This window comes from Peromyscus leucopus, chromosome 7 (assembly GCF_004664715.2).
Source record: "Peromyscus leucopus breed LL Stock chromosome 7, UCI_PerLeu_2.1, whole genome shotgun sequence".
Classification (NCBI taxonomy): Eukaryota; Metazoa; Chordata; class Mammalia; order Rodentia; family Cricetidae; genus Peromyscus; species Peromyscus leucopus.
In genome coordinates, this window is record NC_051069.1 from 50,065,670 (window position 1) to 50,093,254 (window position 27,585).

Consider the following 27,585-nt stretch of genomic DNA (forward strand, 5'->3'; position numbering starts at 1 on the left):
TGCTTGTGCGTGTGTTCACTGTGTATGGAGGTCTGAGTTCAACGTCAGGTGTCCTCCTCAATTGCCATCCACCTAATTCAAAGTAATGTTAATATTCTATTTTGTGTGTCACACATGTGCACATGCCATGGTGGAGGTCAGCAGACGACGTACAGAAGTCAGTTCCTGCTGCTCCGGAGGTCTCAGGACCCACCCACCACACCTGCCGTCTCCCTCGGCAACAGCAAGAACCCTAATAATCTCCGACTCCTGGGCCAGTGACCCTGCTTCCGCAGCCTCCTGAGCAGCGGGGACTGCAGCCTGTAGCTCTCTGGGACCCCCCTTTACCCTCCCGCTGGGCCTCCTTTGCTTCACCGGGAAGAAATCTCTTCCCACAAGTTGTCTGCTGAGCTGGTCCTCGCTGTCAGGACCTTCCATGACTCTCAGACATGCATCTCTGCCGTACTCTGGTCGCACAGCAGGACCTGGCCAGCTTCCCAGACACCTGCCTGTCCCTGCCATTGGGTAATCGCCCCAGGTCATGAAGAATCAGGCTGCACTCAGCAATAGCCCCTAGCCATAAAGAATGGCTTAACCCGGCTTGACCGGTCACCTACAGAGACAAGACCAGATACTGAAAATCTTCGCTGCTCCCAGTCAAAGTAGCTGCCACTTCCTGGTGTGGCTGTGGTGTGTGTGTGTGTGTGTGTGTGTGTGTGTGTGTGTGTGTGTGTGAAAGATGTGTGTATGTGTGGTGTGTGTGTGTGAGAGAGATAGATGTGTGTGTGTGTGTGTGTGTGTGTGTGTGAGAGAGAGAGAGAGAGAGAGAGAGAGAGAGAGAGAGAGATGTGTGCATGTCTGTGTGTCCCAGCCCCTCCAAATTCGGTTAACCTTCATCCCTCAAGGAGGCTGGACCCCTAGCTGTTCGGGAAAGCAGTCTTGGCAGCTGAGGGGAGTCGTGTGCTCCTCTGACGTGTTTTTCTCACACCTGCCACCTGCGGCTGTCTCCTGAGCTGCCCTGGGCAGCAGAGGCTGCTCCTGAACGTTTCCGCTTCAGCGTCTCGTCCTTCCTTTTCCCTTCCCCTCACTAGCTTGAGAGAATTACGGAACTCGATCTGAAATGTGTTTGCTGCCAGCCTCCACCCAGAAGCCAGGCCAGGGATGGAGCGCAGCTGTATTGTCTGCTGTCTTCTTCCGGCTTGACCTCCTCCCCTCCCCCCATCCCTTTCCTCCCCCCCACTCCCCTCCTCCTCCACTTCCTGCCTTCCTCCCTCCTCCCTCCTTTTCAACTCTAGAGAACACCTGCCTCTTTCTGCCCAAAGCAAGAAATGCACATTATTTGGATTTAAATCATTTGGTTTTAAATTTGTGTGTTTGGGGATGTAAGTGCCTGTGTGTGTGTGTGTGTGTGTGTGTGTGTGTGTGTGTGTGCCAGAGTCCTTACACCAAGTGTCTTCCTTGATGTCTGTCCACCTAATCTTTAAAGATATTTGAATCCAGCACTCAATGACTGGATAAGCTGGCTGGCTAGCAAGCCACAGGGATGCCCTGGTCTTCCTGCAGGCACACACACACACACACACACACACACACACACACACACATACACACCACATATACCCCACACATACACACACACCACATATACCCCACACATACACACACACCACATATACCCCACACATACACACACACCACATATACCCCACACATACACACACACACACCATATATACCCCCAATACATACACACACACACCACATATACCCCCCACATACACACACAACCAGACATACACCACACACACCACATCTGCCCACCCCCCCATCAGACACACATACATACCACACATGTAGGCCACATACACACATACACCACATACACCCACATACCCACACAAGACACACGTATACACACACACCACACACACACCACATATACCCCCCACACACACACACCACACATCCCCCCCACATCCCCCCACATCCGTTTTGTTTCCTGTGGGTGCTGTGGGTCCAGCTCTGGCCCACACGAGCACAGCAGTTACTTTACCAACCAGCTGAGCCATCTTTGCTGGTTAATTTTGTCAATTTGACACCAGCTAAAGTCACCTGAGGGGAGGGACCCTCAGTTGAGAAGACGCCTCCATAAAATCGGCTGCAGGCAGGCTGTTGGGCATTTTCTTAATTAGTGATTGGTGGGGAGGGTCCAGCCCTTGGCGGTGGTGCCACCCCTGGGCTGCTGGTCCTGGGTTCTGTAAGAACACAGGCTGAGCACGCCATGGGAAGCAAGCCAGTGAGCGGCACCCGTCCATGGCCTCTGCCTCAGCTCCTGCCTTGGCCTCCCTCAGTGCCTGGGTGGGGATGTGTGAGCCACATAAACCCTTTCTCCCAGGATGGTGTTTCATCACAGCAACAATAACCCTGACTAAGACACCTCGCTCCAGTCCAAAGATTTTGAGTTTTGTTTCCTTGTTCGTTTTATTTTATTTTATTTTTCTAGACAGTCTCTCTGTGTGCAACCAGGCTGGACTGGGATCACAGAGATTCACCTGCCTCGGCCTCCTATATTCTGGGATTACAGGCCACCATGCCTGGCCCGGGATTTTGATTTGTTTTGTTTTACTTTTTTCCTGAGACAGAGTTTCTCTGTGTAGTCCTGGCTGTCCTGGAACTTGCTTTGTAGACCAGGCTAACCTGGAACTCTCTGCCTTCCAAGTGCTGGGATTAAAGGTTTGTGCCACAGGAGTTTCTTTTTTTTGTTTTGTTTTGTTTTGAAGACAGGGTTTCTCTGTGTAACAGTCCTGGTTGTCCTGGAACTCCCTATGTAGACCAGGCTGGCCTTGAACTCACTGAGATCCACCTGGCTCTGCCTCCTGAGTGCTGGGATTAAAGGCGTGCGCCACCACTGCCTTGTGCTGCCCAGTGATTCTTTTTTTTAAAAAAAAATCATTTATGGGCTGGAGAGATGGCTCAGAGGTTAAGAGCACTGGCTGGTTTTTTTGTTTTTTTGTTTTTCGAGACAGGGTTTCTCTGCATAGCTTTGCGCCTTTCCTGGAGCTCACTTGGTAGACCAGGCTGGTCTCGAACTCACAGAGATCCGCCTGGTTCTGCCTCCCGAGTGCTGGGATTAAAGGTGTGCGCCACCACCCAGCTTGTGTGTGTTTTGAGATGGTCTCATGCAGCTCAGGATGGCTTGCAGCTTGCTGTTGATTGGGATTGGCCCTGACTCCCGAGTGCTGGGAAAGGCTGCGCCGCCGCCGCCGCCGCCGCCGCCGCCGCCGCCGCCGCCGCCGCCGCCGCGCCACCACCCGGCAGCACTGGCTGTTCTTCCAGAGGTCCTGAGTTCAATTCCCAGCAACCACATGGTAGCTCACAACCATCTGTAATGAGATCTGGTGCCCTCTTCTGGTGGGCAGGCACAGATGCAGGCAGAACATTGAATATATAATAAATAAATAAATCTTAAAAAAATTATAAAAAAACCTATTTATGTATATGATTATCTTGCCTGATGTAGACATGTGTGCTTGATGTGTACACGGTGCCCTCAGAGGCCAGAAGATGGTATTGTATCTCCTGGAGCTGGAGTTAGACAGGTGTGAGCTGCCGTGTGGGTGCTGGGAACTGAACCTGGGTCCTCCAGAACAGCAGCCAGTGCTCTTAACCGCTGAGCATCTCTCCAGCCTTTTTTTTTTTTTTAAAGTGGGTTTTCGCTATGTAGCCCAGCCTGGCCTTGAACTCCTAGGCCTCAGACTCCTGAGCTGAACTAGTTGCACAGCATCATGCCCAGCAAGGATGACGGAATGAGGACATAAAAAGTTGCTCATAGCCGGGGGGTGGCACATGCCTTTAATCCCAACACTTGGGAGGCAGAGCCAGGCAGATCTCTGTGAGTTTGAAGCCAGCCTGGTCTACAGAGCGAGATCCAGGACAGGCACCAAAAGCTACACAGAGAAATCCTGTATCAAAAAACAAAAAAAAAAAAGTTGCTTATGGTTATTATTGTGAGCACACAAATGTGTGTTTGGGACACATTATATAGTTGGCTGTCTCCTCCCCCTTTTCATGGGTTCCAGGGACCAGTCTCAGGGCCCCAGGCTTGTGTGGCAGCACCTGGGGAAACCACACATACAGCAAGCTGTGGGATGATGAGGTCAAAGCGGTGACTCAGGGCTGAGCAAGGCCTGAGAGTCCTGGGCTTTCTTCTGCATTCCTGCCTCTGAGGACATAGGACATTTCCCCCTCAGGGTGCAGGGGTGGGAAGGGACTGGTGAGGCCTCCTGTGACCTGTCAGCAGCACCAGGGAAGAGCTGAGGGGCCTGTTGGCCTGGATGCAGACAAAGACAAGAAGGAAGGCTTTATTCTGGCCGCCACTGAGGGGAGGCTGGCTATCATGGCCTGTTGGGCATAATGGCGGAGCCTGAGGTGGGGATGAGCTGCTTCTCTTCTAGTCAGTCCAGGATCCCAGCTTGTGGGATGGTGCCACCCGCATGAGGGTGACACCTCCGTGTTAGGTTACCTCAGTGAACCTAATCTAGAAACTCTCACGCCCAGAGACTTGTCTCCGAGGTGATGATTAGACTGTAAGTTGCTGGCTTCAGTGGAGAAGGCTGGAGGGAAGTCAAGCCTGCCTGCTTCCCCTCTGTCCTAAGATGCCACACCCAGAGTGGTGTGTCCTAAGCCCTGACGGGTACCTTGCTGTATGGCCTTTCCTGGGAAGATGAGAATAAACCTCTACTCCGCTCAAACGGAGTGCTGACAACATATCAAAAACCAATGCGACAATGCCAGCCTAGTGAGCCACCACGGGCTGACTGAGGTGGCGACCAGAGAGGGTTCCTGAGTGGAAGAGAAACCGGCTCTGCCTCCGGTGCCTCCAGTGCCCTCACAGGCTGGGTGGGGGGACAGCAGGGGGGGCTAAGGAAGAGGGGAATGGGCTGGGTAGGTGGAGAGGCTGGGTAGGAGTCTGAATCGGAGTAGAAAGCGGAGGGGATGGATGAGAACTCAGACACCAGTGGGGGCCATCGGAACAAGGTCAATGCTGCTTTACCGACTGTCCCACGGCCTGTGAGGGCGTGGGAAAGGACACTCCGGAGCACTAGAGATGGACGGTCATGTGCCACAGGCTAATGGAGATGCATGTTTGCCCGTGAGCCCTGAGGCTGCAGGGCCAGGACATGGCCTGTGCAGTTCCACCCAGGGCTGTATATGGCTACAGTGGTTGAGAAGGTTGAAGTCAGCCAAACCGAGGACATGAGAACGGGGTGTGTGTCTGGGGTGAAGGGCCCTGCCATGGTGCCTCTGAAAAGGGGAGTCGTTTTCTCCCTCCAGCACATGGGGTCCAGGGGTAGAACTCAGGTCGTCTGGCCTGGTGCAGCGCCTTTACCCACCTTGCCACTTCACTAGCCCAAGGGCGAGCTCCTTGACTATGAAGGCGTTAGTGCCCACCGAACCTTCGAACACCAGAGGGCAAAGCTCAGTCCTTATCTAGAGGCCCATGGATGAAACTTGCAGATGGCAAGTGAGTGTAAAACTGGGGGGGGGGGGGGGGGAGGGAAGGATCCTGAGAACATGAAGGTCAAAGGTTACCAGAGACTAAGCACCAGAGTCCCATGGGTAGGTGGCCATTGTTTGTGTCCCCACACTTCCAGGTGCTTGTGGAGTCCAGAAAGGGGCACCTAACTCCCTGAAGCTGGAGTTACCGAGCTGATGTAGTGCTGGGAACTGAACTCTAGTCCTCTGGAAGAGCAGCAAATACTCTTACCTGTCGAGCTAGCCTTCCAGACCCTTGTTTGGGGTTTTAATAAAGGGCTTTGGGGCCTGTGAGATAACTCAGTGGGTAAAGGTACTTGCCATCAGCCCTGACAACCTGAATTTGATCCCCAGGACCCACACGGGAGGAGAGAACCAATTCCCACAATTTTTCCTCTGACCCTGTGGCACACGTTTCCCTACCCCACAAAAATAATTTTAATTGAAATTTTTTTATTAGCTGGGTGGTGGTGGCCCATGCCTTAATTTATCCCAGCACTAGGGAGGCAGAGGCAGGCAGATCTCTGTGAGTTCAAGGCCAGCCTGGTCTATAGAGCTAGTTCTAGGACAGTCAGGGCTGTTACACAGAGAAACCCTGTCTAGAAAAAATTTTAAAATTTTTTTACCTTGTTTTTTGAGACAAGGTTTCTCTGTGTCATGCACTGACTGTCCTGGAACTCACTTTGTAGACGAGGCTGGTTCTAGAACTCACAGATCTGTAGCTGGAAGTTTTCCTGTGTTCTTCCCAGTCCTGCAGCCGCTTAGACCCAAGGAAACACACAGAGGCTTATATCAATTACAAATTGCATGGCCATGGCCTATGGCTCAATTTTCTTGCTAGCTAGCTCTTATAACTAAACTCAGCCCATTTCTATTATTGTGTGTCGCCATGTGTTCTATGGCTTTACCTGTGTGCCATTACATGCTGCTCCCTGGGCAGTGGGATAGCGTCTCCTCCGCCTCCATCTTTCTTCTTCCTGTATCCCTCCTGGATTTCCCATCTGGCTATAACCTGACTTGCCATAGGCCAAATGGCTTTATTTATCAACCAATCAGAGCAACACATTTTCACAGCATACAGAAAGATATCCCACAGCAGAGATCCGCCTGCCTCTGCCTCCTAAACTCTGGGATTAAAGGTGTGCGCCACCACTGCCTGGCTGGGGATTTTGTGGCTGTCAACTCCAGAGGGGAGGCCAGGCCTCGCAGGGAAGGTGAGCACTCTACCCACTAGGTGGCACACCGGTCCTGGTGACCTGCCTTCAGCAGTTGGGGTCTCCTCTGTGGCTCCATTCTTTCTCAGTGCTGAAGGGAAGAGGAGATCTGAACCTTCACCGGGGTTTGGAGCGTGAGTCTCAGTGGAGCACGTGGGGTGGGAGGTGACACGCCAAGCCCCCAGCCCTGATGCCATTTTCCTAGCAATGTAACCCACACCTCTTCCCAAGACATTTCCACCTTCCAGGTTCTGCACCCCTCCTCCAGACCCCTAGCACTCCTGAAACTTAGGCTTGGACCTCACAGTTTTGGAGAAGTGGCCCCACCTGAACCATCTCTGAAGTGGACAGAGTCCCTTAGACACTGGGATCTGGAAAGCTCAGGGGTGAGACCAGCAGGGAAGAGGGGAAAGGCCACCATAGGGCAGCAGGGGTGGGGCCGGAAGGGGCTGTCACCAGCCTCAGGCAAAGGGCAGCTTGGGACAAGGCAGACCTGCTCCTCTGACCTCTCACCCTACATGGCCCACGTCCCTGTGACACACGGCAGTGCCCGTGATGCTGAACCCAAAGTGTCCTGTACTGGGTCATTGCCCTTCTAAATCCAGCCCTCGTTTCTTGCCTCTCAGATGAGACAGGATGCAGGTCCCAGCTCACAAAACGGCCATGTCAGTTGTGCAGTCAACAGCATGGAAAAAGATGTAGACAGTTACAACAAGGGGGGGGGTGACCCTCCTCGCTCTTCGTGAACAGCTGGAGTACGGTCTAAATAGCCGGGACAACGGCAGCCACTTCAGGCCACAAGGTAGCTGGATGTATGCGTGTTGCACAGAGACACAAGGATGAGGGAGCTGTTTCTGACCCTGAAGAGAGGTGCAAGGTTATATAGAACCTGTCGGGCCCACTTTGGACTTTGCTGCTGTTTATAATGAACTATATTATCATCCCCACATGTTGGTATGTTACCTTTGCTTCTTTGTTGTTTTGAGACAGTTTCTCTCTCTCTCTCTTTTTTTTTTCTCGAGACAGGGTTTCTCTGTGTAGCTTTACGCCTTTCCTGGGACTCACTTGGTAGCCCAGGCTGGCCTCGAGATCCGCCTGGCTCTGCCTCCCGGGTGCTGGGATTAAAGGCGTGGGCCACCACCGCCCGGCTTGAGACAGTTTCTCTATGCAGCCCTGGCTGTCTGTACTGGGACTTGTTCTGTAGCCCAGGCTGGCCTCAAACTCAGAAATCCCCCTGCCTCTGCCTCCTGGGATAAAGGCGTGCACCACCATGCCTGGCTAGACTCTAGATTTAAATGCCATTAAAAATCTTGTTTAGTGCTTTCTTAGCACAGTGGCAGCACGTCAATCTCATAATCTGAAGGGCCTGAATTCAAACCTCAGAGGGCAAACATCTCAGCGGTTAAGAGCACTGAGTGCTCTTCCAGAGGACCCAGGTTCAATTCGCAGCACCCACATGGCAGCTCACAACTGTCTGTAACTCCAGTTCTGTGGCAAAACACCAAAAAACACCAATGCACATGAAGAAGCCTCTGCCTCCCGAGTGCTGGGATTAAAGGTGTGCAGCACCATGACTGGTCCCCAAACAAAACTTTTCCCTTTTTTTGAACTTTCTAGAACCCTTGGCTATCTTGGAATTCATTATGCAGGTCTTGAAATCACAGATCTCCCTGCAACTACAGGGATTGAAAGCAGGCATCTTTATTTGATGTGTGTGAGTGCTTTGCCTGCATGCATGCAGTGCTGTTGTGAGCCTTTATGTGGGTGCTGGGAATTGAACCTGGAGCCGCTGCCGAGCCATCTCTCTAGTCCCGGCACAAACTGGTTTTCTATGGGAGTTTCTTTTGTTTGTTTTTGTTTTTGTTTTTTTGAGACAGGGTCTCTCTGTGTAGCTTTTCGCCTTTCCTGGAACTCACTTGGTAGCCCAGGCTGGCCTCGAACTCACAGAGATCCACCTGGCTCTGCCTCCCGGGTGCTGGGATTAAAGGCGTGCGCCACCACCGCCCGGCGTAAACTGGTTTTCTAAATATTCAAGTACATTAAAGTTAGAACCTGTCAAGTGTATTACAAGTCTGTAACCTCAGCATTTCGGATTATAAGGAGGTTCAAAGCTGGCTGCAGTTACACCGAGTTCAAGGTCAGCCTGGGCTACCTGAAACCCTGTCTCAAAACAAAGTAAAGCAGCCAGGCAGTGGTGGTGCACACCTTTAATCCCAGCGCTTGGGAGGCAGAGGCAGGTGGCTCTCTGTGGGTTCAAGGTCTACAGCCTGGTGTACATAGAGAGTTCTAGGACAACCAGGGCTATATAGAGAAATCCTCTCTTTAAAACCCTGCTCAAGGAGCAGCAGTGATGGACACAGAGGGAGAGAGCAGCCATTCAGGGATGTGCTGAAGGGCTAGAACTTGTGCTGAGCCTCGACATGTGTGGGCCAAGGCTTCAGGCAGCAACTGTTATCTGTGCAGAAGCTGTACACACTTTAAGCTGGTTAAGTTTGAAAACAGAGCTCAAAGAGCTAGCCGCCAAAGGAAGAAAGAGCCTGGCAGGCCTGCACTGGTTGGCAGTACTGTGTGCTTCTGGGACCGTGGCACCCAAGCAGCTGCAGCTACAGGTGGGCAACGGCTGAACAGTAACGGAGACCTGGAGGGCAAAGGGATGGCTGCAGGCAGAACTGGGGCTTAGGAGCACAGGGCCAAGGCGAGTCGGAACTATTTATTTAAATCCTATATTTTTTTTTAATTTAATTTTTTTTTTTTTTGGTTTTTCGAGACAGGGATTCTCTGTGTAGCTTTGTGCCTGTCCTGGAACTCACAGAGCCTCTGCCTCGCGAGTGCTGGGATTAAAGGTGTGTGCCACCACCGCCCAGTCTTTAAATCTTATTTTAAAAGATTACTTATTTGGGGGCCTGGGGAGATGGTTCAGTGGTTAAGAGAACTTACTGCTGTTGTAATGAACCAGGTTTGGTTCCCAGCACCCACATGGCTCACAACCACATGTAACTCCAGTCCCAGGGGATCTAATATCCTCACATGACCTCTATGCATTCTAGAAATGTACATGGTACACATATATACATGCAGGCAAAACACTCATACATAAAATAAATACACCTAGTAATTTAAAACAATATTTTTGTGTATGTTTAAATACAAATTCATCTGTGAAGGCAATATTGGGTGTGGGCTCTGGCTCCCCATCTGAAGCAGGGTCTCTTATTTGCTACTGCCCTGACATGCCGGTCTGAGAGCCTGGAGGCTCTTCTCCATGCCTCCATCCTAGAGCACAGGACTGCTGGACTGGATTGGGGTCTGGTCCTGCTTCCTGTGGTGCCATCTACCCAGCCCAAATTATGGACTGCCCCACGTGGAAGTGTGTATGAGCAGTGTGTGTATACACCTGTAGACGTGTTCAGTGTGTGTACATATGGACATGGAGGGCAGAGATGGATGTTGGGCATCTTCTTTGATTTCCACTGTACACATTGAGATGGAGGCTTTCACTTGAACCCACGCCTCACTGATTTGGCTTGCTTGGCATGTATGATGCAAACCCCAACCTGTACCTCTGACATGGCCAGTACTCTGTAGCGACAAGGAGCAGAGGGAGGCCAGCGGTGGCTTGTCATTGGTTTAATTTATTACTGTCTGACTCCAGTGACACTGACGTACCCGCAGGGCCTGTCGACTTCCCGGAGAGACGGCTCTGTCCAGTAAGATACAGTACACGGAGTGGACGGCACGCGCATGCATCCACCCACGCTGAGCTACAGTGACTGGGCCTGGGGAGGTGGATGGTGCCTCCAAGAGGTCCCCTCTCTAGACAGTTAATGCTGGGAGAGACTCAAGGCCAGGCCAGGGCCGACAGACAGGCCTATTCTTCTCTGCCTATAAATGTGGAAGAGTGCATGTGTACAGTTCTCCAAGTCCGAAACTACATCTGGTGCTACCCATCACTGCTAAGGGCTACTCCATCTCGGCTGGGACGTGTGCCTCGGGGTCAGGACTCTGGAATGTCGGCTTCAGTCCTCCTCGCTGCCACTTCCTGAGCGGTCCTGGAGGAACAGAGACAGGTTGTGAGTGGGCTGCTACCTAGGCACTCTCCCGAAGTCATGGGTTTTCAAATGTGGTGGAAAAGCCTATGGATCTCAGATCCCAAGAAAAGTATTATCTTGATACAGCAGAAAGAAAACATCAAAGCTTGACCCCTGTCCTGCACCATGCATGGCAGCCCTGTTACCACTGGGCCTGCTGTACGGAGAGAAACTGGCTTGGGGGTGAAGGACAGGCCACCATGGAAACCTCCAAGAGGCAGCCGGCTAATTATAGCCATTCTGAGTAGGAACACATGCTCTGTCTCCTGACTGCCATTTTTGGTGTTTGTCTAATGCAGCTCAGACCAGCCTCAAACGTGCAATGCAGCCAAGGATGGTCATGAACTCCTGATCCTCCTGCCTCTACCTCCCAAGTCCTGGGATCACAGGAGTGCTCCACTATGTCTACAGTCATTATTTTATTAAGATTTATTATTAGGGTGGCTAGAGAGAAGGCTCAGAGGTTAAGAGCACTCAGCTGCTGTTCCCGAGGTCCTGAGTTCAATTCCCAGCAACCACATGGTGGCTGACAACCATCTACAGTAAGGTCTGGATCCCTTTTCTGGTGTGGAGGCATACATGCAGGCAGAACACTATACATAGTAAATAAATAAATCTTTAAAAAAATTTTTTTTTTAGGGCTGGGGAGATAGCTCAGTGGTTAAGAGCACTCAGTGGTTAAGGCTGCTCTTCCAGAGGACCTGGGTTCAGTTCCCAGAACCCACATGACAGCCCACAACATTTTCTAATTCCAGTTCCAGGGGATTCAATGCCCTCTCCAACCTCCATGATCATCAGGCACACACATGGCACATACATGCAGAGAAAATATCTATACACAGAAACAACAGATAATCTAAAACAAACAAACAAACAAGTAAGAACTTGGGTTTTTGTTGTTGTTTTGTTTCTGAAGTAGGGTCTCTATCTTGGCTGGCCAGGAACTTAAGAGAGCTGCCAGCCTCTGCCTCTTTACTGCTGTGATTAAAGGCACACACCATCACACCTGGTTTATTTTTATTATGCAATGTTTAGGTGTGTGTCTGTGTGTGGCATGAGTATGGACACTCAGGCTAGAGGCCTGGGATCCCCTGGTGCTTGAGTTACAGGCAGCTGTGAGCCACCCACGTGAGTGCTGGGAACTGAACTTTGACCATCTCCCCAGCCCCTCCCCATTTTACTTTATTGGTTTTTGAGACTGGGTTTCTCTGTGTCGCCCTAGCTGTCCTAGAATTCACTCTGTAGACCAGGCTGGCCTCAAACTCAGAGATCCTGCCTGCTTCTGCCTCCCAAGGGCTGGGATTAAAGATGTGTGCCACGATCAATGGGTTCCCTTTTATTTTTTTAAAATTATTTTTATGTGTATGAGTGTTTTAGCCACATGTATGTTTGTGTATCATGTGTGCCTCATGGCTACAGAAGCCGTAAGAGGGCACTGGATCCCCTGGGACTGGAATTATAGGTGGTATGAGCCCAGCCATGGATGCTGGGAATTGAACCTGAGTTCTCTGGAATAGCAGCTGGTGTCATTATCCCTGAGCTATCTTCTTTCCGGTCCTATTTTTAACTCACTGGTCTTATGTGGAAACCTGAGAACTAAGCCTATGTCTCATGGCAGCACACAGCAGGAGGCTTCCAATGTGCAGGCACAGGTCTGGTGGCCCCGGTCATCCCAGTGGCCCGGGCTCTCCTCCGACAGACCTGTCCTGTCCTGCCTAGCTGCTCCGCAGGCCTCACCACAAGCACAAAGCTCCTGCTCTGGAACCTGCTGCTACCAGAACTAAGCACACTGCTGCTGCTTGGGTTGTGGGACTGGGTCTGGACTGTGAGCTGCTAGACATGGATATGTGAACAGGCTAGGTCACATATCGGCGAGCCTCAGTTTGCCCATCTGCAGAGTGGCCTGGACTTGGGACTGGCTGGGATGAGGTGTGGCCTAGCTAAGGGCTGCAGTGCCCTTACCTCTTCCTGTTCCTCCTCACTGTCGTCGTCGCTCACAACTGGCTTGGCCCGGGATCCCCGGCTTGGCCGCCGGCGGCCCCCCTTCAGTCGGTCCTGGGCCTTCTCCTTGCGGCCCAGCTTGATCTTTACCTTGACAGAGCGGGCTGTGGGGCAAAAAGGAAGTAAGGGTTCAGTGAGGCCCAGCTGGCACCTCAGGTCATCTAGGAGCGGCTGCACTGCAGCGTCTCTGCCCCTTTCCCTTACTCACACTCAGACTCGGAGCCTTCCTCCTCACCCTCCTCTTCCTCTTCACTTTCTTCCCCTTCACTGTCATCCTCCTTCTCGATCTTCTGCCGCACACTGGTGAAGACAGACTGCAGGACGATGGAGTCCTCGTAGATCTGTAAGGACATAGGGCTTGTGTGGCTTTCTACTGGAACCCTGCTGTTGTTTAGCAAGGCCACCCACAACCCTTCCCTGGATGACCAAATGCCAGGGCGGGGAGGTTTGTGCACTGGCCAGTTTCTCCCTCACTGACTCCACTTTTCAATGCCCTGATGTCTACAAAGATGAATGGTGTTGGAAACACACAATCCTGCTGGCATGGCACTTCCTTGACCTAACAAAGTAAAACCCATCTCCTGGAAGCTGCCCCTCTCAAAGGTGGGAGGAGCCTGCCAGATGCAGGATGGGGACCACTGCCAGGCATTTCCTCACAGAGACACTTGGTGCCGGGCAGTGGTGGCGCACAACTTTAATCCCAGCACTCGGATCTTTGTGAGTTCGAGGCCAGCCTGGTCTACATGAGTTCCAGGAAAGGTGCAAAGCTACCCAGAGAAACCCTGTCTAAAAAAAAAACTAAAAAGAGAGAGACACTTGGCACAGTGTGCCTTTCAAGAGAGTGTATTCTGTACACTCTAGAGATAAAATTGCCACACCAGCTCGAGATGGCTCAGGGTGAAGAGCCTCCTGCTCTTGTAGAGCACTCAGGCTCAATTCCCAGCCGATCACAGCCACTTGTAATGTTCCAGTGGATCCAATTCTCTCCTCTGCAGGCACAGTCACACACGTAGTGCACAGAAACCCATGCAGGCATTCCCTCACAGAGACACCCACATATAAAATAAACTGAACCGGAGACAGGCAACATGGCTGGTAGGTAGCTGTGTGCGGTCTCTTCACCACTAAAGAGACATTGCTTTCAGCAATAGTGAACAGCCCCAATTGCTGAAGTCCAACAAACCAAGTCCCTGAATGAGCTGCAGAGGGATGAAGGGCAGGTGGCATGATGGCCGTGAGGGTGCTCACCAAGGAACCCTCGAGGTTGAACGTCTGAGCATTCTGGCACAGCAGCATCACATCCTTCTCCAGGTCATTGAGGCTGCGGTACTTGTGGTTGCGGATGCGTTCCTGTGGGGAGGGAGGGAGGGAGGCCTTACTCTGGGCACCCATGGCCTCCTGCCTGCCCACGCTGTGACTGCTGGGCTGACCTGGCTGTCCTCCCACAGCCCCAGTCTCGGCACCCACACACCTTGATCTTCTTGAAGTCCACAGGCTTTCGGATGAGCTCGTAGTACTCGGGAAGCTCCTTGCGCGAGGGCAGCTGGATGAACACCTCGCTGAGCTGACGTCCACTACTGCTGTAAGATGACACAGTGTGTGTCACTCCCAGGTGTCCCTGAGAGGGACACTGTACCACCACACAAGGACAGAGGACGAGAATTTAAAGACCAGGGAGTCCTTTTATCTTTCTGAGACAGTGTCTCGTTACAAAGACCAGGCTGGACTCAAACTGAGAGATCATCAGCCTGCCTCCTCCCAAGGGCTGGGACTGAATGTGAGCACCCCACTCCATTTAAGTGTCTGAGGTCTTTTGACTGCTAAAACGTTCCTGACAGATAACCAGGTCCTTGGCAGGCTGTGTATGCAGTCTGCTGCCATCTCTAAGCCCAGCCCTGGAAGGAGTGTCACATTGCCACCCTCAGGGTACAGACAGCCAGGACAGCCTCTGCCTCCTGAGTGTTGAGATTCAAGTGCTCACCACCACACCCATCTCACCCTACTTTTTATACTACGAAAGCCATACATGCTTGAGCAGGAAGAGCATGACAGGTACCTTCTTGAGACCACAATCCCCAAAGGCAGAGGCCTTCAGAGCATATGGCACAAACCCCAGGATGAAAGAGGCTGAGTACAGCTGTGTCCTGGGCTCTCCAAAGGGACACCTGCTGCTCCCTACAAGGGTGGACCGTGGCTTGGGACCACCCAGACTTCTGTCTGTTCCTGAAGTGCTCACTGTAGTGGTCCTGCAGAAAGTAGTGTGAGCAGGCTCTGCGGAGAGTCTAAATGCAGATGGGACCAACCACATCCACCAGCAGAGGGAGGGAGGGAAGGAGGCTCGCTAGGATCTGTGTGTCTGGTGCAAGGGGCGAGAATGCCCTGTCTTCTGGTCCATCACCTGACACACAGTTGCCCAGTCCTTCAGAGTTCTCAAGTGGCAGGCAAGCCAGTGAGCAGGGCCAGGAAGCAGCTATCTGTATGGAGGAGGGTCCTCGGGGCACTGAGCTCCACGACCACCTCACGAGCACCCTTCTAGTCTTGATTCCCTTTCTTCTTTCTCACATAGGTCAGCCTGGCCTCCAACTTTCTGTGTTGCTAAGAATGACTCTGAACTTCACTCTTTCTCTTCTTAAAAACCCTAAATTCAAAATAGGCGGGGTGGTGTGGTGGTGGTGGTGGTGGTGTGGTGTGTGTGGGGGTGGTGGTGCACACTAACCCCAGTGCTCAACAGGCAGAGAGAGGCTCTCTGTGAGGCGAAGCTAGCCAGTCTACACATTGAGTTTCAAGGCAGCCAGGGCTACACAGTGAGAACCCATCTCAAAAACCGACCACCAACCACACGCCACACTCCAGTGGCTGTCCCACACCGACGAGACTACGGGCTGCACAGACTGGAGTTGGTGGGGTGAAAAAGAAACATTAGAAGGTGGAGGTAGATAATGATTAGGATGCCGAGTAGGGAGTGACTATGATCAAAATAATAAAAGTTTTCGTTTTGTTTTAGAAAAGTCTAAGTGGCTAGGCCTGACTGAACTCATTGGTAGAGTGTTTGTCTAGCATGCACAAGACCCTGGGTTCCATCTCAGCACCACAAAAAGAAAAAGAAAAATCTCAGTGCATGGTGATCACAATCCCTCATACAGACACAAGAGTCCCTTAGACACAACAGCAAGAGGAAGCTTTGTCCCTGCATGACACATGCCATACAGAGCAACTGCCACCACACACAGCACCAATTCAAATTCTGCTCCTGCTGAGAAAGCAAAGGTTCCAGCTGTGTTCCTTCTGTTCCTCCATCCAGCATTGGGCCATGTGCATGTGTGCGCATGCGCGCGCAGCAGCAGCAGCAGCAGCAGCAGCAGCAGCAGCAGCATATGGACATGCCTGGCCAGTGTATAGAACTAGAATCTTCCTCCTCCTTCAGTACTAGTTCCTGTATAGGCCTCAAGAAGGCCATGGCACATCCCCTCCAGGCAGTGGATGTGGCTTAGCCTAGCTTTCTGCACTTGCAGATATCCCTGCTGTGGGAGTTTCTTGTTCCTACTGAAGGGCACTGGCCAGGTCTCCTGAACTGAGCCGTGCCCCAGTCCCTGCTGTGGAATCTTCTAAGCAGAACCTACTGACGGCAGCAAGGGTTCCTTCAATCCTGACTCTTAGCAAGAACTGTTTCCCACTAATGCAGACAGGTGGGCATAGGCATACGAATAGCACTTAACAAGCTGGTGAGGCCCAGGAGTTCAAGCCCAGCCTGGACAGCTCAGCAAACCCTGTCTCAGTAACAAAAGATGTCCCCAGTGTGGCAGGCTTAAGAGCCTCCACCCCTCCCTTTAAATTCAGGTGACGCAATTGCAAAAGGAAGAGCCTCGAGTGTTTTAAAATAGTTCATCTTCCCTTCAGCTCTGCTCTGCAACACTTTGATAATCCTAAGAGACCCTTGTCCAAGTTCCCCTGGTATTCAGGCATTTGGACGATGACCCACTGGTGTGCCTGTGGGGACTGCCTTGACTGTTACATGATAAAGGAAGCCCCAGCCTAGAAGCGGGCAATATCATTCCCTGGGCTAGAGTCCTGAACTGGTAGGTGTGGAGAAGGCCAGCAGAGCAGGGGGCATGCGTTCATTTCTCTCTGTACTTGACTGTGCTTGTGATGGGTCTAGTTCCTGTCTTGACTTCCTTCCCAACGAGGACAGACTATCCCTGAACTCTGACCTAAGTAAGCCCTTCTTTCTTCCTCAGCTGCTTCTTCTCAGGGCATCTTATCACAGTACCAGAAATGAAACCGGGCCCGGTGGTGACCAAAGCTGCTGCAGCCATTCTCCTGTGGTCTGGAGATGGCCTTCCCCGGGAGTGGCTCGCCATCTAGACCAGTGCTTCTCACCCTTCCTGATGCTGAGAGCCGTTAATACAGCTCCTCTTGGTGTGGTGACTCCCAACCATAAAATGATTTTGTTGCTACTTCATAATTGTAATCTTGCTCCTGTTACGAATAGTAATGTAAATATCTGATCTGGGATCCCCAAAGGATTAGAAACCCATAGGATGGGAACCACTGATCTAGAGGAAGCCGGCAGTTTTCTGGATTGCTTAGTATTGCTCAGTCCAGAACCTGGTTGACACCTACCTTTGTGGGTAAGTTGTGTAGTCAACCTGACATGACTGCCATCTGTCTCCAATCCAACCCTGAGGAGTCCTGGGCTGTAAACAAAGCAATGCTGACTGACTTCTGCGTCTTCTAGGAATTTTCTTTTTGTTTCTGAGTTCCTTCCCTCTACACACTGGCTGGCCTGCAACTAACTCACTATATGGCTCAGGCTGGCCTCAAAAATCACAGAGATCTGCCCCGTATGCACACCTCTTCTAGCTCTCTGCTCTTTGGGATGCTGACAGTGCGTCGCTCCACGCTATTCCTGTTGGTGCTATCACAGCACCTGGCACCAGAGCTCAAGGCCACCTTCCATCCTGTGACGCGCAGTGGAGGCTGCTGGAGGACAGCTGGACTGACAGAAAATTCTGCTCTTAGCAAGTTAAGCCACATAGCTCACTAGGCAAGCACACTTGCCTTTGCACAGGAAACTCACACGGGGATACTATGCCCTGGTGCTACCTGCCACTCTGTCTGCACATAGATATGGCATGTGGTTACTGGGTAGATGTTGGTCCTCTGCTATAATTCAGTTTGGAAGATTGACAGTTGTGATCAGACAGACCATGGATGGTACGAGACTTTCTTCCTGGAAAGAAAACAGGAACATGTCCCAAGAACCTGAGGAACAACAGCACCCTTGAGGAAGAAAGGCCTACACAGTCCCCTTCCTTTTTCAGAAACATGAGTGAACCCTAGGGCTGTGCACAGGCAAGGCAAGGCACTCACTGTGAGGACCTCTTGGGCAGTCAATGCCATACTTTGGGAGGCTAAACTTCACAACTGAGATGCAGTACCACGCAGGCTCCCTCCCAATCCCCGGGCCCATTTGCCAAGCTTCCTAGCTCCCAAGCTCTTCCAGACTGTCCACTGACATCAGCACTGAGTGCCACTCCCCACGTAAGCCTATCATCATATACCTCACCTTGATGCAAATGGAACCTTTCTCGAGATCTCTGGCACAGGCTGCTTCTAACTCCACCCACACATTTCTCATGATGCTGGTACTGAACCAGCCTAACACATACTAATCCAATACTCAGCCATGGAGCATGCATGCATTCAGAGCCTTGCTCTTGACTGGATGTGATGTGAGTAGATGTTGGAAGTGGAAATGGCCTTGACTTCCCTGCTCTGATGAACTGTAACCTGGAATTGTGAGCTAAAAACCCCCTTTCTTCCTTAAGTTGTTATCTTCAGGGTGTTTTATCAGAGCACTAGGAATAAAATGCGGACACATACTGGAAAAGGAAGTGCTCGGTCACAGAAAACCCTCCCAGGCACTAGGTTGGCAGCAGAGGGATGGCCTGGGGCTACTGCATCCACTCCGGCTCTTTTCCTTCCTTAGTCACTCTGCAGTGAGGCTGTGACCTGGCATCTCTATGGTATGAGCTGTGTTTCTGGGTGCACAGTGAAGCTAAGCACCGTCCTGAAGGCTGCGAGCACCCTGCAGCCTTTTCCAGAAACTGTCAGAACCTGGGATTCATCTTTCTGGGAAGGGGGCTTGGACTCGCTTATGGCAAACACCCGTTTGATGAGTGGCTCATTCCATTCTCTTCTCGGTGTTCTGGGCTGAACAGATCTAAAGTCTTAGGGCCTCACTGTCCCGTTGAAGAGACATCTGCCTAGCATCACACTGGATAGACATACACTTTGCAAACGTCCCCACCACACCACTAGCTGAGGACTGATGACCCTGACAAGATGCTCTCTCCAGTTGTTCTCAGTATTCCCACCCTGTCCTGCCTGCCTGCCTCCTCACCCACGGCAAGCCATGAGTCACAGGCTGCACTACTGTTTACAAGTCTTACCGGCATGGGACGAGACAGGCACAAAGGAAGAAAGATGTGTACAGGGGTCCCGTGCACACCACCTCCTAACAAGGAGGACCCACTGCAGAGCTCCCTGCAGATGCCACCTGCCTACCCGTGCCTCCAGTCGGACGTGCTCTGATGCTGATGAAAGCCTCTGCAGGATGAGAACTGAGGGAAATGGAAGCTGAACCTCCCAGTGTCTGGGTGGCATGAACGAGCTAGGAGAGCCCTGCTTATGGCTTCCCAGTTGGGTTTCATTGCTTTAGCCACAGCCAACGATAAGGGGGACAGTTGGGGACAGAACCACTGCTGCTCTGCTTCTCTGTGCTGACTCCTAGAGAAGAGATGGCCACTACTTCATTCCCTGTCCTGTTTTATCACTACAGAAGGGACACCATCTAGAGCCCAGGCTGCAGTTACTGAGGCCGTGCCAGGGAGGACCCAGAGTTGGTTTACAGGCCTCTTGGGAGCCAGCAGCCTGTGTGGGGCCGTTGGCTGTGCTGCTACCACCTGGGCAGGGCCTTTCTCCACCCCGGCTCAGTGTTCAGGAACAGCTACTGTCAAAGTCTTCTCTTTTTTGTTTTTTCAAGATAAGGTTTCTCTGTGTCGCCCTGGCTGTCCTGGAACTCTCTACGTAGACTAGGCTGGCCTCCAACCTAGACATCCACCTGCCTCTGCCTCCCTAAGTGTGCACCACCACAGCCATAAATGACCAAGTCTTTTAAAGACAGAGTCTTATGTGTCTCAACCTGGCCTTGAATTCACTTCTGATCCTTCTGCCTCCACTTCCCCAATGCTGGTGGTTACAGGTGCACACTTCCAAGGTGCTGGGATGGAACCCAAGATCTTGTGCATGCCTGGCAAACACTCTGGCATGGGATGCACAGCCAAGCCCTGGAACCAAAGGTTTTATTATGGTGTCATGCTGGTTAACAATGGAATATGAGCCTAGGGTTCGAGAAGTCTGGAAGACTTCCCATGGAGCCCAGTGCTGTACAGGACACAATTCAACACCTTCATCTGATGAAGAGAGCCTGAATATGGCATGACACTGGTGGAAGTCAAGCTGAGAATGGAACAGGTCCATGGTAATGCCAAGAAAGCATCTGAGGACTAGGAAGCAGATGCAAAGGGACAGCAAGGCCAGTTATGGCTCTCCAAGTTATCTGAGGCTAGAGGCAAGATGGAGGAGGCCCAAGGTCTGTCTGCAGTACTGGGTGACAATAGCCCAGACTGAACTTGTCAGCATTCCATCTGTGACTATGGCAGCAATCTTACTGTGAAAGGACACCTCAATCCTCTTTTGCGACATCAGGAACTTGGGAGCCAAAGGACCACGGGATATTCTGATCTAGTAGAACACATGGGCTGGGGAGTTTGAGGTAACTGGGTGAGGAGTTCATGCCATAGAGGTGTGGAGGCTTAGCAAGTGGGACCTGGGACCTTCTGCTGAACGGAAGGCCTTCCCAGGGACATAGGCTGCTGCTGACTCCAGGGGGACAGAGCAGTTGGGCAAAGGACCCAGCCTCTCCAGACTCTACACAGCATCCTATCTATCAGTCTTGCCTGTTTGCCTGTAAGCTATGGACTGATCACTGGTTTCATTATCAGCTGCCTGTTTTCCTTGGTGTGTAAATGTTTGGCCCACGACATGAAACCCAAGGTGGAATCTGCCTTCTAATCAGAACAGGTGGAGCTTTTCCAAGTAGTTTCTAAGGTGAGCTCATAGTCTTAGGTGGCTAGACAAGGAAGCAGGCCAGGGCTGCCCTGAGACGCTGAGTGAGCTCTGTCTGTGGCCTGGCCTGGGGCTCACCTGGCCTTCCTCTAGCCAAAGTCTGCTGCAGCTTCTGGGCCAGGTGGTAAGCAGATGGTGCTGGCCATAAACATGGAACCGGCAGGCAGCAAGTCCAGAGGTCACTCAAAGGCTGAGGGACTGGAAAGCCCTGGGGCTAATCTGCCCCATCTTCCCTGAGGACTGGGGCTTGGTTCCTTTACTTAGGAGGACAGATTTAATTGAAGAGGTACCTCAGGCAACAACCCACACTTTTTTTTTTCCCCCATAGAGCACAGCCTCTCTCCTCTGAAAAACATCTACCTTCTGCCTCTGTACACTGAGTAGGGACTGGAAGGAGACAGTATGGCTTGCTGAGAAGTCCCGGGCAGTGCTGGGTTTATTTCTGGGCCTGAGGCTCCATCCTGCCTACATTCACTTTTCCATGGGCCTGACCTCTCAGTCTTGTTTCTCCATTTGGAAATAGAGGCACAAGGATAGAAGATAATTCCCAAATCTACGACTCTCAAACTTCCAGAAAAAGAGATGGGGCCAGATATGCTCAGCCTGGTAGTGTGAATGTGCCCACCATCCGCGAGTATCAAGTGCAGAAACCATCCCCCCCTTTTCTTCTATAACCCACAATGTCAACTTGTGAGGCAAACATGTCACTATGACCTCAGCACCAGTGTGGAATACACATTCTACACAGCAGCAAGGGCTCCGAGAGGTCTACAGCCTGGGGGAACGGAGGTGGCACCCTCTAGTGCGCTGAGACCTGTCCCTATGCACTTGAAAGGATCTGCCTGCTGCCCTTGCTTTTCCCTGGCCCAGGACAAGGTACACCCAACCCCTGAGTCCATACTCAATTTTCATCTATGTTTTGCTTTCAAAGTAAACACTTGCATTTCCCACGTCATTCTGGCAATATGGTCTTTGGCTGGCTGTGTGCTGCGGTGCTGGGGATGGTGCTGGGGACGGTGCTCAGCCCCGAGTGTGCCCGGCACAGCTTTGCTCTTAGTCTGGCAGGTTCTCCAACGTGGACAGAGGGCTGAGACTACAGGGAGAGCAGCTCACCCTTGCAGACCTCTCTCCTGGGTACCAGCACTGCCAACTGTCTCTGCCAACACTGTCTCCTCTCACTGACCCTCACCCTCCTCTTCTCCCAGGGCTCTGCTCATGTGGCCAATCCTGCCAGCCGGTGGACTGACTCAAAGAGCCACACAATTCAAGTTCCCTATTTGCTGTGTGCCATGGTAGGAAGGTATACTGTGAGTGGGTGCTATGGAGACAAGGTCAGCTCTGTGGTATTAACTCAAGCCGGGTCAGAAAGGCACAGACTCAATGGTTAGCAGCATTCACACAGCAAGGGCTTCCCTGTCTCTCCACAGCAGTCTGCCTTGGACCCAGCAGCACTAGTTCCTGGAGGCCGCCAAATGGATGTGTAACTTAGCTGTCACCCAGAAGCAGGTACATGATCTAGCTCAAAATCATTCTTCAGTGTCTGTCAAGAAGCACTATGGGCCAGGCGGTGGTGGCGCACACCTTTAATTCCAGGACTTGGGAAGCAAAGGCAGGGGGAATCTCTGTGAGTTCAAGGACAGCCTGTTCTACAGGGCAAGTTCCAGGACAGTCAAGGCTACACAGAGAAACCCTGTCTTGGGAGGCGGGGAGGAGAGAAAGCAGCACTGTGGTGATTCTGATCCTTCAGGCTCCATTTTGAACTCAGCCTGCTGTGTATATGAGCAGAGGGCTTCAGGAAGCAAACTGAAAAGATCCCAATTGTAACCTCAACACCAAGATAGCTGAAGCAGTCCGACTGCCTTAAATTTGAGGCCAGCTTAAGCTACAAAGCAAGTGCTTGCCTCAAAAACAACAAAAGGTTCAAATGTTTTCCTTGAAATGTTCCATTTGATGGTTCAGAGTGCTAGCTGCTCTTGCAGAGGATCCAGGTTCAATTCCCAGCACCCACATGGTAGTTCACAATCACCTATGACTCCAATTCTAGGGGTTCCTATACATTCTTCTGGCCTCTGGCACCAGGCACACCCATGGTACACAGACATACACACAGGCAAACACTCACAGATATTAAAAGAAAAAAGTGTGATGCTTGCCAGGGCTACATAGTGAGCTCCTGTCTAAAATAAAAAACAAAACTAAGTTTGATGCTACAGTGTTATTCTTTACATGTTCTCTCTAGCATACTTGCAACAGGGTAAGAGATATCAGGCCTGGCTTGTGAATACTGCCTGCCATGACAGAGACCAGTGATGGCTCAGAACCTTCTGTGTGACAGGTATGTCATAAAGAATCTGTGGCTCTGCCCTCAGGTGCTGCAAGGTGACCTCTAAGCCCTTGAAATGCCATTCTGGAGGGGATAGGGCTCTGTGATTCAGGCTAGTGACTATGGGTCTGACTGACAAGCAGAGGTGGTAGATATAGAGGTCAGCCATGTGAGTAGCCAGCTACGCCACTACAAGAGTCCCAACAAAAAAATCCCTGGGTGCCAAGGCACCCCCAGCTGTCTCAACATTTGCAGGGAAATTGGCAATGTCTGCGATGCCACCAGGAAGGGAGGGACAGCGGGGAGATGCTGCTCCAGAAACAGCAACCACGACTTTCCTGGGAACTACTGCAACTGAGGAAAAGGTATAGTTGGCCACATGACCTTCCATCAATCCCCAGAACTGTGGATATCCTGTTAGCTACTTCCCTTGGCTGCTTTAATCTCTGTCCTTTTACCACGACAAAGCCAGACTTTCTGTAAGCTCACAATGTGCTGTCTCACAGCTCTGCTTGCCTTCCAAGTGTATGCACAAAATAAATCAATGTTGCACCTAAATGTCATTTTTAAAATTCTCTGACAAATGAGGTAGGTTTCTGACAAGGAAAACGAAGCAAGGCTGATTTCCTCAGGTGACGTGACTGTGGCCATCAGTGACCCATGCTAGGGCAAAGGGACCTGCTTTCAACAAAACCAGAGCTCACCACCACCCTCAGAGGCATCCTGTTACAATCTTTCCCTCTGTGGAGCTCTGGGCTCCATGACACTATGCAATCTAGGTGTGAGGTTACTCAGAAACCAGGTGTTAAGCCCCAAAGGCATCTTGTCCCCCAGAGTCAGCTATAAGCACAGTCACATCCCCCAACAAGGTGCTCGGCATCGGCTCTCACGTTTACTCCACCCAAGGAGTCTGTGGTCTACAACAGAGCCATCTGGACAAACCGTCTCTGAGTCTTCACCTTACTAACCGAATCATGATCATATCTGTGCGCTGGGTCTGCTCTATTGCTGGGTGAGTCATCTGTCAGCCATGGATAATGACATGAGGTGAAGGAAGCTTTTTTCAGGAGGGCACAGAATACACAACGAACAAACTGGTTCCTCTGAAAACAACCAAGGCCTTGCCACTGCTAGGAAGCCTTTCACATGTGCTCCTTCCGATACACTAAAATCCAAGGAAGTCAGTGACCTTGGTATTGTTAGGCACACATCTGGAAATAAATAAAGGAAGAACACTCTTAACTACCCAGAGTCCTTCTCAGGCAGCTAGCTCTCTAGTCAGGCCCCTCTCGGAGAGAACTGCTGCTCACTGCCCAGCACCATGGATCAGTTTGGAACTTCATCCACACTGAAGTACAGGGTGCTCTGCAGGTGAAGGCCCTCTAGGTGCAGCACTATCTGTGTCCAGAGCTCTCAGAGGGGGTGGATTCCTGTCCAAAATACTGCAACCCCGTTGCTATGGACACGGGCTGGGCTCCTGGGACACAGCAGCAAACCCAGACAGGAGACCGCACGCCGAGCTCAGCTGAGAGGATGAGGGTCAGTCACTTCATGACCTTGCCACCAACTGCCAAAATTTGGGATATCTTGGCGCGAACAGTCTCCCAATTTCTCAATTTTAGTGAAAAATATTAATTTTAGGATTTTTGTTCCTTTGCTTGTTTTTTTTGAGACAGGGTCTCTCCGTGTAGACCAGGCTGGCCTCAAACTCAGAGATCTGTCTGCCTCTGCCTCCCGAGTGCTGATGGAATTAAAGGCGAGTGCTCCATCCAGCATTGGCTCACTTTTTTTTTATGTTCCTTATTTACTGTGTGTACATGTAGGAGCTTGTATCACAAGCACACACATGGAAGTCAGAAGACAACTTGGGAGAGTCACAACTTGTCTACATGTGGGTCCCGGGTATCAAATTCAGGCCACTGGCCTTGGTGGCAAGTGCCGTTGCCCATTAGGCCATCTCGCTGGCTCATTTTTGTTGCTTTCTGAGACAGGTTTTCGCTATGTAGTTCAGGTTGGCCTCAAACTTGTGACCACCCTATCTCAGCCCTAGCCCCACTCCAAAGCTGGGCTTACAAGGGTGCACCAGCACTCAGAGGTCACTCTGGTTTTACTGTGTACTTCCCGGTGTTCTGATGTCACCAGGAAATTTTTTTAGGAGGTGTGTCTTCACACCCCTTGTCCATGTTTCTATCAGCTCATCGTCTCAGAGTCTGGTAAGAGCCTGCACTGTTATAAGGGAATCATCCTATGGTGAAGTGATTGTCAGCCATTAATGGTGGATGGCTTCTGTGTCCCACTGAAGGGCGACCCAAGGACTGAAGATCAGCGGGTTGTTTCTCCTGGAACACTGTTTTACCTTTCTTAGTTTTACAACTATAATCTATTTCAAAGCAAAATCTAAGAGGGGTCAAGGGCTGCCTTCTCAAGAGGCTATCCAGAACCTCTGGAGGGCTCACTTCAAGCCCGGCTTGCTTCCCAGTGACCTTCAACAATCTCTTTCACTTTCGTTAAATGTCCTCACAAGCACATTGTTAGAAACTAGGCACACATGTGCAGGCACACAATCATACACACAGAATTCAAAATAAAACTTAAAAAAAAAAAAAAAGGAGAAAGAAACCACAGGCCAGTTATTTTCATTGGATTTTTACACACTCCATATCTAGAACAAGCATCTAAACAAGCTAATCCCTCTGCACAGTAGTCCTCCATTTGCCTTCTGTGTGGAATCTGCCTGAGAGGTAAAGGCAGCAAAGCAGGCCGACACTCCCTTTCTTCCACCCCCTCATTTTCAGATCTACAAGGGGATCTGTGCAGATGTGCATATGAACAACCTGCAAGAGCTGGGGCTCTCCTTCCCTCCAGTTGGTCTCTGGGATCAAATTCAGGTCATCAGGCTTGCCACCAAGCCTGATGACCCATGGAGCCATCTCACCAGCCAATGTGCATGCACTGGTTTGGGCACCACAACCACACCTGAGCTGTTTCACTTGTGGACCCTTCCCAAATGGTGTGAGAAGACGCATGACTGCTAACTCTCCCTGTGGATGATTCACTTTGCTTCTTGAGTCACAGAATACTGTCACCAGAAAAAATTCCAATTAAGGGGCTGGCACTGGTCAGTGTGCATTGGAAAGGTGAATTAAGACACTATGCAATGGAAAGATGAGCAAGTCCCAAGCTTCATGCTTTCCATCTCCTGCTAGTCAAGGCCTGCATGGGAACCACAGGACCACCCATAGAGGAACAGCGCCGTCTCATGCCGGCCACCGACCAAAACATGGGCTACCTCATATGTGGCTGATCTTATTAGACAGGCTTCCCTCCAAGATTGGAACCTGGCAAGAAAGAAGACAACTCTCAACATCTGAATGACCTTAAACACTGGGAGAGGGAGAACCACCAAGATGCCAGGCATACAGCAGGAAAGCCAGAGGCTGCAGTCATGTTGGCCTCTTTGCCATGATCGACCTAGCCACAACCTCTCCATACTCAACTGTTGGCCATTCCAACAGTTGCACCTACTGCAGCTACGGCAGGGCCCGTTCTTCCGGAGCAGCCCTTCCTCAGACAGCAACTGGCACATGCCACCTTTGCTGACATGTCCAAGCTTGCCTCTCTATCCCGCCGCCTCTTCTTTTCCTGTCCCTGCTTCAGATCACAAGCCCTTTGAAGAAGGGCATCAAAACACAGGCCTTCAGTGCTGGTGAGTACCAGGTCCTGCACCCTATGTTTAACGACACTCCACAGGGACCCCTCTGCCGCTGTCTCAGCTTACCTGTCCTTGTACTTGATCACAGCGTCTACGATCTTCTTCATCTTCTTGGTAAGGTTAGGTGGGTTTGGGGACAGCTTCTCGGCAGGTGGCCGTCCACGCTTCTTCTGCTTCTTGCTCTCCTCGTCCTTGTCACGGCTGCGGGTGCTGGTGGTCGGGGTGGAGGAGCCGGCCTCGCTGTCCCGCTTGCGCTTGCGTGAGGATTTCTTCTGCCGGACCTCCTCTTCGATCTCCTCCAGCGTGCCCTCCTCGATGGCCTTCAGGGTCAATAGTGGTAAAATAGGACAGCCAGCACCCAGGTCGACAAAGAGAGGCCGCGATGCACGCTCCTGGGGCCCGGCTAGGGAGGGAGGTGGCCCCCATACTGACGTCCTTCCAGCATGGCTGGCTCAGGGCACAACATCTACTGGGAACCCTGACTTGTCTCCTGAAGGTAGGAACGGCCAATGCTCTTCCACTTTGATGTCCCACCCAGTGCCC

At 51.4% G+C, this 27,585-nt stretch overlaps 1 protein-coding gene across 1 annotated transcript in view; it reads right to left on the minus strand.

Moving 5' to 3' along the window:
* Positions 1–10,339: 10,339 nt before the first annotated feature.
* Smarca4 (SWI/SNF related, matrix associated, actin dependent regulator of chromatin, subfamily a, member 4) overlaps positions 10,340–27,585 on the minus strand; it is a 90,838-nt gene continuing 73,592 nt past the window's right edge. The window contains 6 exon segments of the mRNA XM_028872489.2: positions 10,340–10,777; positions 12,779–12,921; positions 13,026–13,158; positions 14,066–14,167; positions 14,289–14,397; positions 27,109–27,362. Of these exon segments, the coding sequence (XP_028728322.1) occupies positions 10,745–10,777; positions 12,779–12,921; positions 13,026–13,158; positions 14,066–14,167; positions 14,289–14,397; positions 27,109–27,362 (774 nt within the window). The 3' untranslated portion in view covers positions 10,340–10,744.